Raw genomic sequence first — 15,340 nt, forward strand, 5'->3', positions numbered from 1 at the left:
TGACTTCTCCTTGTGATTGTGTTAGAGTAACCATAGCACCAGGGTCTAACTCTTGGGGTACCTGGAGGCAGGTGCGGGGTATTGCACTTCCAATTAATGGCGATCCCTTGATCTTGAACGCCTTCATTTTTGTTACCCTTTTTAGTACACCGCTCCGGCTTCCCCTGCAGAATACATCCACCGGATTGGAAGGACGGCCCGGATTGGCTGCCGTGGGAGCAGCCTGCTCATTTTGGCTCCTTCCGAGGCAGAATATGTCAACTCCTTGGCTTCTCACAAAATCAAGTGAGTCAGAAACCTGAAGGGTTCCTCGGTCTCACCTAATTAACTTTCTGTCACTTTCTATAGCGGATGGGCCTTGTAAGCTGCCGAACAGCCATTAACCCTTGTGATCCCTAAATGAGTCCCAGAATAGCCAGTGGCAAAAACTAAAACCCTTATTGCCCTGACAGTTTTCACTGGGCTGCCAGGCAAAGTCTCGGGACAGTCTGTTGCGCTCTGTATTGCTTTAAGATGAGGTCTGTGATTCATTTCTCCTGCTCCGAAGTGAGGGTGCGGAGTCCTCACGGCCAGCTTCTCAGAGGCTCTTTTTGGTCACGGTTTTTATTTATTGCAGTTAAACATCTCATAGGTTCAAAGTTACATGGTCTTTAAGAAAGAATGGTTTTCACACATCATCCAAGTCCCTTCCCGCAGGAAGATAGTTGCAAGGCTTGGGGTGGATTCACACAATTGTGATCACTCCCCCACCGTACACACGCAGCCAGGACTTTGCAGCCGTGCTCTTGTGTTGTCGCTGGCAGAACTCCCCTGGAGAAGCGGAAATATGATTGCCTGGGCCCCAAAGCTAGGTTTGTTACATTTGCCGTGAAATCTCGGGCACCTAAAGAAGCAGGTTCTCATCTTGGGAGAGAATTCTAAAGGCATACAGTTTTTAAAACACATGTACCTTCAAGGGTTTCTTCTGTTCCACCGTAGCATGGTGACAGATGAAAGCGTTTTTGGAAGCCTGGGAAGAGCCACGTGTCTGCCTGGACGGAGCAGACTCAGGCCATCCCCAGCAGCACCCTGGGCTGCTTGGTGCTGCTGAGCGCCAGGCACTGAGGTGTGGGGTTCTTGTTCTGGGTGTTTCCTGCCCACTCCTCGGCTTTATCTAAACTATTGAATAAGACCACAAGGTTCCCCTACCCACTGAAGTACAGAGGTGGAAAAATTGTTATATTCTACGAGCAAACTAAAATGTCCAGGCAGTCGTGGGGCCTGGCCAGAGGCCAGCAGGATTGATCACAGGCCTCCACTCCTCCTCATTATGTGGGTGTCCCCAGCCATTGGTGCCACATTTCCTGGCCTGTGGAGCTGCCCTCTCAGGCTGAAAGACTTCTCAGGCTGTCAAGGTAGGCATTGGTGCACTGAGGCTCTTCACACGAGGCACCTGCGTCCTTTGGCATGGCAGAAGTCAAGAGCCTCCTCCTGGTGATGGTGTCAGGTGGCCCAGAATACAGTTGACCTTCTCCTCCTTTTAACCCATTCTGCTATGCAGCTATCGACTAGGAGAGTGGCCCTTGTTTCATAGCAATGTATGCACTTTTTCTTAGCTATGAGGGGACTTGTGTCTTTTTTTTTTTTGTACCAGGAATTGAACTCATGACCTTGTGCTTGTCAGGCAGATGCTTAGGTCACTGAGCTACATCCTGGCCCTACTGAGTACCTAGTCAGTCACTCAGTACCCTGCCCCCCCTGGGCGTTGCCACGCCCTGAAATCTGTGTCCCTAAGGGGGCACTCCCTGCTGTGCCTCTTTGCCACCCTTTTCTGCAGGGCAGGGTCTCTTTCCTCCCCTCACCCCTCGGGGGCATCTTCCTCCGTCACAGGATGTGTGCCATATGGAAAGTGTTCCTGGTGCTCTGGTGGGCCCGTGGAGGGCTCAGCACTGTCACTGTGTCCGTGGCTCCTTTCCCTCTGCAGCCTCCTGTTTGCCCAGGCCTGTGCTGTCCTTGCCCGGCACCTTGACAATATCCCCTCTCGCAGAAGCACAGGGCCACAATTACAGGTCAGATGGTGACTGTCTGGTTGCAGGCCAGCAGGACAGGTGCCCACTGTCTGTGTTGCCCTGACTTTTCTTTAATACAATACTCAGGGCTGGGGATGTAGCTCAGTGGCACAAGCGCCTACCTGGCAAGCCTGAGTCCTGAGTTCCATTCCTGTTACCAAAATAAATAGAAGTAAACACACTCAAGGCAGTTGCTATGAAAGGTTCAGACATAAAGCTAAAATCAAAAAAGGAGAACAGTGATTATCCCACACAGGAATTATTAGTGAACCAGGTCTGTTTTAGAAATGCACCAAGCATAGGCAACCTCTGTGGTGGTCTTCTCTGTGAAACGCTGCCGGCTGGCGCTGGGCTGAGACTCAGTGTGAGGCTGCCGTACAAAGGGAGGCACTAGGCAGGCCACAGCCACGGTCTCGGTGAGGACACAGAGGAGGGTGGTGCCAGGCGGGAGAGCATGGGGTGGCCGGACCTCCCAGTGAGGAGTGTGAGGTCCTGTGTGAGCCCGTGCTGCCGTCTGTCCAGCACCCACCTGCTCAGGCCCTGGCCTGCCACCAGGCAGATGGAATCAGCCGAGATGGACACCACAGTCCAGGTTGCTGAAGGCACAGCCTGCATTGCACTCGCTGATTTCAGATTGAGCAAAGGCTATGACGTGGGCCATCACCATGGGCAGTGGTGCAGTGATGGAATCCAGAGGAGAACTAGCTGCGGACTGCAGGGAAAGCAGACCAGAACCCTTGTGGAATCGAGTGGTACCTCTTGAATATTAAGAGGAGGAAACAAGGGGAAGAGGTGTGTGTTTGTGCCTGAGGATGCAAGACCCAGGCAGCAGGGTGCCGCTTCCTGATGGATTGCAGGGAAGATCTGGAAAGGCAGGCAGAGGCTCTCAGCAGCGAGGGCACGAAGCGCCTGGCTTCGTGTGTAGTTGCTGTGGGACTCCCACAGCTCAGTTTAGCCAACAGGCAAGAGTCAGGCGTGCGGGGCCGCTGCCACCTCAGGCAGGCGGAGGGGACCCGAAACTGGGTTCCAGTGTCCTTTTGACTTCTTTACATTTGTTAGCTGTTTCACTTTTTCAGTCCCCTTTAAAAGTCACCCTTGGGGGGCTGGGGATTTAGCTCAGCAGCATAAGCGCCTGCCTTCCAGGTGGTCGTGAGTTCAGTCCCCGGTACCAATAAAAAGGAAAAAGACAAAAAATAAAATAAAAGTCACCATTGGTACAGTGCCTGTAAGTGCCTCATGGGAACACGCGTTCCTTAGGGTAGGCGTGAGACAATACCCTGCATGTAGTTTGCTGGCTTTTCCTAGGAGGCGAGTTGGTTTAGATCTGGTGATCCGGAGCAGACGTGTTCTGTTCCTTAGAAACAGGAAAGAGGCCCACAGGCTGTGCATCACTGCAGTCCGCTGGGCTGCTGCCCTGCCGGCGCATGGCCCCGGTGCTGGGGGAGGGACACGCCGAGTGCCAGGCCGTAGGTGTGCGTGTGTGCACGACTCTGCGCCCTTCGGTGGCCTCCTTAGTGCTTTGTGTCCCTGGCTGTTACTCTTCTGGTCTCTCTGTGTCAGGATTTCTCTCCAAGGCCTCTGTTTCTTTTCCATGCGTTTCCCCACTCCTTTATTCTTTTCTGAGAGGAAGGCGATGAACAGAAGCTTACAAGACAGAGTAAGGGTAGGACAGGCCGTGTTCTCCCTGTCTGTTCCCGGGACCCTGGCACGCACAATGCTCTCTGCCTGAGGACAGTCCCATGGCCTGGCCGCAGGCCCCTCTGCTGTGGTGGCCTTTCCACTGCCCCAGCCAAGGGGCTGGGAGGTGGGGGCGGGTGGCCGGGAGCTGGCACACACAGGTGAGTGGCCGGCAGATGTGGCGTTATCATTCCCAGCCTTGTTGCAGTAACCTTTGGGGAGAGGGAGAGAATCGTCTTCTTCTCCCACAGAAGAGGGTGCCTCTCGTGTTTTAGTTTGCTGGTATATTTTCAAAGAAAAAAAGTGCAACAAAATCATTTGTCTTTTTATGATCTGCTTTCCTCCCTGCCTCCTCCCTGGCTTTCTCCTGGAAGTATTGCTTCTGCTCACGTTTCCTGCCGGCTCACTCTTCCTGGTCTGTGTCTGTCTGTCCCTGCTGTGGCCTCACGATCATTACTGCAGTGTTTGTGTACCAGACTCCCCAGCAGGCAGGGCCTACGCTTTTGTTTTGGCGCCTTCTGGCTTCAGCTCGTGAGGACTTCCGAGGTGTGCACATAGCTCCAGATTCATTGGCGACCTTGTGGTCCCTGCCCCTAAACCACCAGGAGAAAAGACCAGTGAAGATTTTCCAGGGTAGGAAAAAAGGCCAGAGGTGCTGTGGACAGGGGTTAGGTCACTTCACTGTGAGGTGTCTGCCATGGTAGCTCAGGGGCTTTGGCCACCTTTGGAGTAAAGCTCAACAGACTATCTGGAACATTTAGCATCACTCACGTCAAGGTAGCTGGTCCCTCTGGAGTAAGTCCTACTTGTCTTGGACTCAAGATTTGTTGAGAAGTAATGACATGCTGGGTGTTGTGGCACATGCCTATAGTCCATGGGAGGCTGAGGCAGGAGGATTGCAGTCAAGCCCATCCTGGGCAACCTACGGAGGCCATGCCTCAAAATAAAAAGGGGCTAGAGATGTAGCTGAGCACAAATGCTCTGAATTCAATCCCCAGCACCCCAAGGAAGGAGGTGAGGGAGGGAAGGGAAGGGAAGGGATGGGAAGAAAGACGTCATCCCTATGAGGAAAAATCTAAACCTAACCTATTCTAAATGTATCAGGGGAGGAAACTGCTGGGACTATTACCTGATCTGTCCCTGAAATACAGCGAGCCCTTGTATGTCTTAAGTAGCTTGATAATGGGCCAGACTTACGCATCCAATGTGAGTTTTATTTTGACTCGCCTTCCTTTTACAGCGTTTCCGAGATTAAGATGGAAGATATTTTGTCCGTTCTGACACAGGATGATTGTTTTAAAGCGAGGCGAAGGGAAAGCCAGGTAAGTTTTTTATTCTGCTTGTTGCTAACAACCCTGTCTTGTTTTTCGTGCTCTAGGATGGTAGGATTTGGTACCTGGGTGAGTTAGTTGTATCAAGCAAAGTGCTGAGTCTAAGGACCGTGAGTGTTAGATGAGGCAGACGCTGGGTGTGTCTCTGCTTTGCGTGGCCTCACCTTGTGATGTATCTGTTGGTCTTGTCCAGTACATGGGCTTGGCTCCATTCTGGGAGTCGGCAGAACCATAGCAGCCTCCCCAGGCAGGGGTCTAGGTGAGAGCGCACAGCCCTGGGGGCTCCCCAGGTCAGCTGCAATGCTGCTGCCTGCCTGCCCGCCTGCCCTTGGCTGTCCGAAGCGGCACAGGGAAACGTCTCTGTGCTCCTTGCAAGACACTTAGTTCGCCACTCTCCCAGCACACATGCTGTCCGCCCAGGAAGCCTGGCGTCAGGACAGGTAAGAAGGGAGGCTGTTACCCACTCGGTTCCCAGTGGAGATCGTGAGCCATGGCCCCAGTACCTTCCGCCACTGCCCGCCTAGGCCTCACTTCTGCCCACCGTCGTCTCCCGGCACTGCAGCCCACACTCCCAAGTATAACACCCCTGTGCACAGGGCAGTACTGTGGTGTGTAATTTTGTCTATCAAATACTAATCGCGTGGATGTTGGACTTTGTTTTCTGTGCCTGAGGTAGAGTTGGAAATCGGAGCCAGACAGACCAAGCTTAGGCATTTCTTTTAAGCTTCAGCGTGTGCCTTTATTTGGATCAGTGTTCTTCCTGAAGCAGGGACTGGATTCAACTGACCTTGCCTTAAATTCCGGTCTTCTGGCGTAGGTGAGGGAGTGTGTCCAGTCAAGGAAGCAGTCCTGACACTTCTCTCCAGTGCACCAGGAATGTGCTGAGCTGTCTACACACACTGTCCCGCTGAGTCCCAGCCATACCATGCTGCCCTGTGCGGTGAGGCAGCTGAGCCAGGCAGAGGAGTATTCCCAAACCCGTCCTTCTGGGGCCGCCTGTGCCCTTCACTCTACCCCTACATGCCTCTGTTGCAGTTAACTCAGCCGAGGATCTGAGACTGAATTGCTTTTTCCTCTGTGCTGGGCATTGAACCCAGGGCATCTGTCACTCACCTGGGCAAGTACTAAGTCACTGAGCTGTGGTCCAGTCCTAAATTGCTTTTTAAATTAAGTTGTTAACATTTTTATGGAAGTAAGATTGGGCCACTAAGTGATACCACAACGACAATCTACAAAAAACTATAAAAGACTCGGCTGAACCTGGGTGTGGTAGTGTGTGTACCTGTAACCCCAGCTACTCTGGAGGCCGAAACAGGAGGATCTCAAGTTTGAGGCCAGCCTGGACAGCTTGGTGAGCTCTTGTCTCAGAGTGGAAAAGGGCTGAGTTGCAGCCAGTAAACTGTTTGCCCAGTGTGCACAAGCCCCTGGTTCTGTCCCTAGTACTACAAAACCACCAGAAAAGAGTCAACCACATTATTCACATGCCCTTTCACATACAAGATCCAGCCACCCCAGTCTTTGTACTGTCCAAGAGAATTGAGTGGTCACCAAATGGATGATCATTGGTCTTGGCCACTTCTGTCTTTCTGGGACTGTGACAGATTCTTGTTTAGGGTGTTGTGTGTTTGAATGTCCGTACGATACTTCATTATGGCTCCCCTCCGGCCCCGTGGGGCTAGCGGTGAGCTTGGGGCAGGGCCTAAGGTCAGACTCCTCATCTGCCACTAGCTCCGAGCCTTTGGGCATGTCCTGGGCCTTCCTCCTAAGCTGTGGTTAAACTGAGGTGGTGATGGCACTCTCCTGGGAGACGCAAGAGCTGTTTGGAAAATGGTCCTGGAGCCCCAGTGCAGTGTAACGCACAGCACCAAGTGATCTGTGCTGCTGTTAGTGTCATTGTCGTCACGAGTTTGTGGCAGATGTGTAATCAAAGCCCAGACTCAGGGTCACAGGACCCAGTGCCGTTCTCTACTGTATCTTAATAGGTAGAACCTTAGCATCCGCTTGCTGTCCCGCAATAGGAGCCCGTAGGGAAATTACAAAATGGGACAGTGAAAGTTGGATCCGACTAGGTCTTGCGTACACTGTTTCTGGGACCAGCTTTCGTTTCAGTCTTTATCCCCAGCACAGACCTCTCTCCAGGGAGGTGGTCATTGTACCCGTCCTGAAAGGACAGGTCCTCAAGGGAGGCAGAGCAGCTGCATTTCCCGCTGCCCTTTCAGCAGAAAACGGCCATGTCAGTGCTCGGAGCATCTGCCCTCCTGTGGCCTTGCAGCAGCGGTTCTTCTCTTAAGCCCTTTCCCTGGATGGAGGCCAGCGTCAGAACCTCCTGAGCCTCCAGGGGCCGGGCTGGAGTCAGCAGACCTGCTGGGAGCTCTGGGGCCAGCTCGCCTCCTTGCTCTTACCTGGAAGGTGAGAACGGGGGTGCCGGACAGAGCAGATGGCCACTGGGCTTGCCTGGAAAGCGCAGGACAGGCCCTGCCTTGTGCCACCTGCAGCCAGAGACCATCTTGTGCTCTCGTGCCTCGGCCAGGGCAACCGCTCTGGGGGCAGGAGGAAGCGTGTGGTTTGGTACTGTGCAGATTCGGTGGTCTTGTCTTTGAAAGGGAAGTAAGTGCTCAGCTAGCGTGGGCTTTCACAGACAGCACATAAAGGGAACCAGAAAGGGAAATGAGTCCTCCTAGGTTCTTGCTATCGTGCTGATAAAGACCAGGCTTGTAGGATCAAATTTAACTTCCATTCAGAGGAAAAAAACAGCTGGACTATGTTACTGATCGCGTGGGCACTACCCCCAGAGTGCTGGGTGTGTAGAATCTGTAGCAGAGGAAAGAGCCTGGGTCCACCCTGGGATGCCGTTTTGGGCGAGAAGCATGCCCTGCCCTGATTGGCCTGCTCATGTCCAAGGCCGGGCCCTGAATGCCGGCTCCATGGCGGAGTTTGGCCCAGGAAGCCCAGGCCTCGTTTAGTGCCCTCTTCCTCACCCAGCTGGACTGAAGACTGTGGTAAATGTCCCTTTGGCACACACGATTTGGGGCTTCTGTGAACAGAAAGGGAGTGAGTGAAGCACCTGTAAAATGTATATTTCATATTTAGGTGTATGAAATATATATAGTTGTGTCTGGGTGCACGCTCCCCCACCTACAAAGAGAATAAATCTGATCTTTCAACTTGACTGCGAGGCAGGCGCTCAGAAGGTTCTGAGGACCATAGGGTAAAGCTCGGCATGGCAGGAAAGTTATTAAACAAACCCTTCCGTTCAGTTAAAAAAGTCTTAGAAGTTGGTGATATCAGGGCACCTGTGCACACATGCACACATTCATATACACACGCACGCACACTTCACAACCACTGGCACCACCAGCACTTCCTCAGCTGAGACGCCCCGGCATGCCTGTCTCGGGCACACCTGTTGCTTCTCAATGGGTTTGAGGCTTCCGTCATCACAGGGTACACACGCCCAGCATGTTTTTTCCTGCAAGTTTTTCCGTCCCATGAGATGCGCCTGTGAACTCATCCGAACAAAGAAACTGTCACCAGCATTGGGAGGTGTTAAAATCAGATCAGAGCCCCAGCTCAGGCGTTCTGATGGTGTGTTCTCTCCGAGATCAGTGGGGTGTTAGAGGCAGAGGTGCACCCAGTACGGGGGGCCGGTGGAAGTATGGTTTTCTCAGCTACCCATGTCTACTAGTCTCGGGTTAGCTTATTAACCAGTGGTGAGCCTGCGTCTGTGAAGCGGGAAAGGCAGCTGCCGGGCGCTCTGGCCTGCGGGGCTGTGACCGCTCTCATTACGGCGCTCTTCCCTATCAGGCTGCGGCATTGCTGAGCTCTGCCCGCTGGTCTCCACTTTAAATTTATACGCCCTCCCCCGGAAACGGGAGAGACCCACTTCACTCTCACCAGGAGTCCTAAAATACAGGCGGGGTGCTCTTCACTGTGCTTGGTTTCCTGTCATTAACTTTTTCTTATATTTTACTAAAACTGACCTCGTCATTTCAGACCTGGGAATCTGGTTCTATCACTTTCTCCTAATACTTTCCTTGTATGTAGACTGGTATTGTAAGCAGGGCAGGTTTTTTGGGGAGGGGGTTGGGAAAAAAAGATGCCTCATTGTGAAACCTAAAGGGGGGAATGAGAAAAGCCCTTTGTAATATCTTGCCATATTATCACTAAATCCCCTGACAGTTGTGACACAGAAGCAAGTCACCTGTCACTTAAGCTTGAGGTCTCTTTAATTTTCTCCTGGAATTCGCACCAGGCTGTCTTTAATTTGAGGCCTTTATTGGAATTCTGAAACCTCACTGCCTCCCCAGCTCTCAGATCTATTCTGAGAGCTGTTACAGAATGTATACAATAACCAACAGAGGGATTGGAGAGGGCTGCAGCTCTGTTTATTTAACACTCTAGAGGGATTTTTGTGCTTATTCGGTCCTGGCTGCCCGGCTTTCAATATCGCTTTGACAACCATTCTGCCCTTCTCATTAATTTTAAACAGTTAAAACACAGGAAAAAGAGGAAAAAGTTTTCATTATTAAAGTGCTTTACTTTTTAATAACAGAGGATTCTGTCCGCCAGGGGAAAGGGCATCCTCACTAATTTCACATTCATATTAAAAAAAAGCACAGGCAGGGTGACAGTTGTGCTGCTGAGATGGCTGCACGGAAAGAGGGCAGTGAGAAGGTTTGCGTCTCACGTCAGGAAAGAGAGTGAGAAGCCTTCTTGCTGCCCATGACAACGGCAAACGTCCACTTTGGTAGCACAGCTCCTGAGTGACTTTGCTCCTGACATTTGAGCACACAGAACCCTTGGGGGACTGTGTACCGTGAAGTCAGTGCAGCTGGCATCAGCCAAACAGCAGGGTTGATTTGAGGACACAAGGAGCATGTTCAGGCTGTTAAGTCTGTTAACTCAGAGAGGACGGTGACCCAAAGGGTGGCGCGCTTTCTCCTCTGCCCTGCGTTCTTGCTCTCCAGCCTTACAAGTGAATGAGACAGGCATCCAGTTGGGTCAGACACCAGTGCTCACACCCTGTCCTCTGAGTCGAACAGCATGGCCTGGATCCCCCAGTGGACCCCGGTAGCCAGGCCGGGCTAGGTGGGCAGGCTGAAGTGGAGGCCGAGTGGTACCGTTTGCTTCGCTAGCATTGTGTGCCCTGTTGAGTGGAGATCATGTTCTTCCAGATTGCGTATAGAAAATGCGCGTGTTTGTTTTAAGATACAGGAAACACAAATCACTACGTTGGGGAGATCTTTTCTGGGGGCCATGAAAAGGCAAAAAGAAAATAATTGATGTGCCGTTAGCATTTGCCATCTGCAGGGGCTTTCTCACCACGTAGTGCAGGCAGTCTGTGCACAGTCTCTGCACACAGGTTACGGCTGGAAGCGCGAGCCCAGCACAGTGCCGGTCAGCCTCCGGAGGGGCTGGGGCGCGCTCTGAAATCTCTAAGGCGCCAAGAGCTCTTCGATGCTCTGGACACTGGGCTGCTCTTGAAGAACAATTGTCCTTTCCCACTGATGAATGGAAAGGAACAGAGAGGAAGTTTGTGGGAGATACAGATGTTTTAAAAACAGCTCAGTGGTCTAAATGCCGGAGGTTTCCAGTGGTCTTTCATTTTGAACATGTGATGAGAGGTCAGGAAGAAGAGTAGGTAAACAGGCCCAGCCTGCTGTCTCACAAGCCATGCCGTCTTTGCTTGACTTTAACATCTTTATAGCTCCCTTCTTTCCCTAGTAATATTGAAAGGATTACCCTCGTTGGCCCCTAGGTGGTTACTGTGTGATTTTACTGTTATTAAATCTATTATAAACTGCTTCATTATTCCTGACTTCGACTCTGTCTCTCCTTTAATCCTTCCGTCACCCTCCCAGAAATCCCACGCTGTCGGCCCCCAGGAAATCCGAGAGCGCGCCACGGTCTTACAGACACTGTTTGAAGATTACGTGCACTCCACTGAGAGGACAGCCTCCGCGGCCAAGCAAGGTCAGTGGGCTCCTCAGGTGACGGACAGAGTGCCTGGCAGCGTGCGTCCCTGCCCTCAGCTCACACCTCACACCCGCACCCACCAAGGGGCCATTCAGAGGTCTCTGCCCGCCAGCAAAAGCCTTCGATCTCTGTAATTCTGCAGAGTTTGCAAGCAGACGTGGCGGGCTTTAAAGTGATATTAAATGTTAATTTCATCCTTTCCCTTCGTGTGCACAAATGAGGCTTTATCTTGGCTTACATCAGGATAGAGCTCTGACCCACAGCTTGAATCTGGGAGATCTGTGTTTCTGTCTTAGAATGCCAGGTAGAAGAGACATGGCAGGTCAGTAGAAGTAGTTGCAGAAATGCAAATTAGAGATGAAGGAAAGGGCTGAAAGTGTTACACCTAAGCAGTTCCTGAATGAAGAAACAAAAGAAAATGAAGGTCATGTTGAGGAAGGGCCACTGACCCTGAACCCAATTTCTGAGAAATTTGTAGAACAGTTAGGTATCGACTCAGTATTCAGACACTTTAGGGTAAACTGGCCCTGGGATCCATACATTAGGCTTTGTTGTAGTCAGGGATTTGCAAGGAGAACAAAGACAATGCAGGACATGTGATGAATAGTATTATTTATAATGGTCACCCACAGAGTCAAATACAAAGAAAGTGCAGGAAATCTGTCCACAACACTAAAGACCTAGAAAATCCAGCTGAGGGCCTGGATCCCACAGCAATGTCCTGCATGAGTCCAGCTGAAGAGTTAGAGCCCATGGCAGTGATTTTCAAGCAAGTTGGTTTCATGGAGCTGTGCTGGGAAGGCCCAAAGGTTAGCAGTGGAAGCTTAGAAAGTATGTGCCAGCAGGGTGAAGGAGCTATGCCAGCAGGTTGAGGGTTCTGCACTGGAGCCAGGAAGCAATGCTCAAAGACTAGGGCTAAACAATAGCCATCCCTAGTGACATTGAAATCCCAAGCTCCTCCAGCAGTGAGAACAGCCAGATTGTTATCAGGAAGCCAGCATGACCAGGGTCTCCTGGAGACTGAACAGCTCACATCTACCCCTCCGGGGCCAGGAAGCAATGCTGAATGTAAGGGCCAGAGCTCCCCAAAGTGAGCCTCAGCCACTCTCAGCAATGGGGCCCTGAGCTCCTCTGATGATGAGAAAAGCCAAGTTCATATCAGGAAGGAGCTCGACAGACTCCTCCAGGAGAACCCGTGGCGACAGGAGATCCAACAGCACCAGACACCGCCACTGCTTAGGAGAACCCAATGCTATCTTTTTCCTCTCCACTTTTTTTGTGCTGGCAGCAGTCCTCAGGTGGGCCATCCACTCTCAGCAGCCTGTTGATTCCGCTCAGGTGGTGTTCTTAATCCACCACAGGCGTGAGCCTAACAATTCATGTTGGATGGATGGGGAGTAGTGCTCTGTCCAGGGCTGCAGTCCATTCTGTGTAGTTACCTGCTCTCTCAGGAAGAAGGCCAGGATGCTTAGCCAGAGGTGGGACTGTGCGTCACCCTTGCCTTTTCTCAGAAGTAGCGTTATCAGCCACTCTGTCGGCAGTAGTCACCAAGCAGCCTGTGCAGGGTACTCCAGACGGGGAGGCACCCTCCCCTGCCTGGGAGCCGCAGTGAGCACACTCAGTATAGATGCGCAAGTGAGTTTCTTAGAGGCAGAAGAACTGTGACGAGTGGAGGGGGCTGAGGACAGGAAGTGGTGCTGAGCTGTGTCAGCGTGAGCCCCACTGTGATGGTGACACGGGACCACAGCCTGCCATGGGTGAGCTCCGTGTCTTCCAGGCAGGAGGACAGGCAGTGTGGACAGGCTCGGGGCTGAGAGGCTGCTGAGTTCAGAGTATGCCCTAGTAGGCAGGAGCCTTCGCAGGGCTTCGAGCCGTGAGGTGTGACATACACAATGTGTCCTGGCTGCTGTGTGAGGACAGACCCGGGGGCAGGTGCCACATCCTGGGGCCGTGCGCCTGCTGTGCAAGGTTGAGAAATATGAGCGGGTGGCAGGGCCAGCCCCATGGCCCAGCAGTAGAGCGCTTGCCCAGCCTGAGCAACATTGGGTTTGATTTGGTTCACAGTGCTGCCAAAAAGCAGCAGGTCCCTCAGGTATATTGTCCTGTTAGCCCTTGATAGAAGCAGTGTTTGGTTGTTGTAAGACTCAGTCACCGCTGCAGAAGGCAAAAGGTCAAAGTCCCAGTAATTACTACCAATACATAATTTGTGTATATCCTTCTAGTCTTTAATAATGTCCTCTCTTAGCGTTTCTCGGATGTGAACTAAGCAATTCCTAAAGGTTTTCCAAGACCTTGCCTCTAGAGAAGGACTGAAATGTCTCCAGGAGTGAAATGTTGGTCACACTGTGACTTTACAGAGGCTTGACCTTCAATGCAAGTTAGGCAAAGATCAAAACAAAGTTACCAAGCCGGGCATGGCGGCACATGTCTGTAACCCCATGCTCTGGGAGGCCGAGACAGGAAGGTCACAGGTCACAGCCTGGGCAGCTTAGTGACCTAGCGAGACCTTACCTCAGAGTTTTAAAAAAAGGGAAAGAAGGAGAAAAGTCTCCGTGTGGAGGCCCGGGTTCAGTCTCTGGTACCACCAACGCCAGAAAAGAGCTCCAGTGCCAAGAAATCAAGCCCTCCCTCTTCAGTTTGGATGTCAGTCAGTGGTGTTTCGGGTGTTTTGGCGACACACTGTTGTTTCTAGGTGTCACAGCCTTCTGAGCCAAGTCACAGGAAATACTCCTTAGAATGTGGCTGGGGCTTTTGCTGATCTCCACATTTACTGCTGAATTTGCTTGAGAAACAAGCGGAGTCTCTTTTTTGCTGAAAGGGTACGGGGAAGCAGGTCTGCTCCTGATGTCCAGGAGCCATTAACAAACATGTCTACATTGTTCCTTCTTTGTTGATCGATTTCCATACCAGACTGATAGCGACAGGAGCAAACCCTGCTGCGGTAGGTCTGGGTCACCCCACTTCACACACAGAGCTCCTCACTGGTTTCCTCTCCTGTTACCTAGGCCTGTGGGTCGTGTAGATTTGAAGAAATGTGCCCACCTGCCACCCTAAGGAGCCAGATTCACAGTGCAGGGACAGCCTCTGCACCCTGTACGCAGCGTGCAGGTTTTGGGCTCTAATCTGCATATGCAAATTCCCCACAACCAACTCGCTTCCCTTTTATGCCATTTCAGAACCCAGCTCATGAATAATTAACAAAGCAGCTGCCTTTTGCCTTTATGGCAGAAAACTAGTTGGAAAATGGGCCAACTATGCATTTATTTTCCTTTCGCATTTTCTGACCCAGTCATTGTTAATAACCAGCATTTAATTGTTGTCAGTTTTCAGAAGTAGTTAGCCCCTTTTTTCTCCCATTTCTGGCATCTTTCAGCTGGGAATTTGGGTTGTAAACATAGCAGTACTGTAAGTTTGAATTCCAGACTCCTGGAAAAAGCTTGGGAAGACCTAGTCCTTTGCTGCCCGTAGCCCTGCCCCATGGCTTAGTCCTCTCCATCTTCAGGCCTCCCTGAAGGCAGCCACCTCCTTCCCTGCACTACTGGTGCAGTTGCTGTTGGTGTCAGGTGGGAGAGGCAAGTGCCCTGGCTTGGGCTTGGACTTGGGCTTGGGAGGAGGACGCGGTGTCTGCACCTTCCGGGCTGAGTACTGTTCCTGTCTGCCTTCTTAGGAGCCATCCATAGGATACCCCTTCCTGACTCAGATGACCAGGAATGAAAAAGGACAAAGGTCCACCTAGGATATTTTAAGTAGAGTTCCCCTAATTTTCTATACCTGAAGTAGTAGGCTAGAAATGGGAATTCACAGCTAGAGAGTCTGTGGTGTGTCATTGGGTGCTTCATCCATCACTGAGTACGCGTCTCTGCTCAGTACTTCTCTGCTTCCCGGTCTGTTGGTCCCACAGCCCTGTTCCTCCTGCACATTTCTGACACTGCCACTTCTTGCCCCTGCAGCACCAGAAATTCCTGCTTCTCGAATTAGCCAAATATGAGAGTCCATGCAAGTCTGCAAGGACAACCAACTGTCACTGTCCCCAGTGAGACGAGAACCTGGAGGATAAGGAGGTTTAGTAAAATATGCAGCATGATACGCTGCCTGGCCAGTTGTCTGGGGAGGAAACACTTCCTGCCAGTGCTTGGCAGACTCATTATCCCCGCAAAGTGCTCCTTGGGCACCTATGTCTCCTGGGACTGACGCCTCTGTGCTCACCTCCAGGACTGGCATGGACAGGCAATGGGAAGTTGAGCAAGACAGAAGCCTCCACAGAGGAGCAGTGGGAGATGAGGAGAGCTGGGCCGGGTGTGGGGGACA

General features: G+C 51.8%; 1 protein-coding gene across 8 annotated transcripts in view; it reads left to right on the top strand.

Moving 5' to 3' along the window:
• The window catches only part of Ddx31 (DEAD-box helicase 31), a 63,880-nt gene that overhangs the window by 33,556 nt on the left and 14,984 nt on the right, over nt 1–15,340 (top strand). For 7 of the 8 annotated variants that reach the window (XR_010045960.1, XR_010045962.1, XM_063244164.1 and 4 more), the window contains 3 exons: nt 146–285; nt 4,966–5,047; nt 10,918–11,029. Coding sequence is in view for 5 of the 8 variants with exons in the window: in XM_063244164.1 (XP_063100234.1) it covers nt 146–285; nt 4,966–5,047; nt 10,918–11,029 (334 nt within the window). In the remaining 3 variants the exon portion in view is untranslated. Of the gene's footprint in view, nt 1–145; nt 286–4,965; nt 5,048–10,917; nt 11,030–15,340 lie in introns of those variants that run through there. The other variant, XR_010045963.1, reaches the window with a different exon arrangement.

The sequence above is a fragment of the Cavia porcellus genome, unplaced genomic scaffold, assembly GCF_034190915.1.
Source record: "Cavia porcellus strain 051 isolate PalLab524CR breed Dunkin Hartley unplaced genomic scaffold, mCavPor4.1 scaffold_49, whole genome shotgun sequence".
Taxonomy (NCBI): domain Eukaryota; kingdom Metazoa; phylum Chordata; class Mammalia; order Rodentia; family Caviidae; genus Cavia; species Cavia porcellus.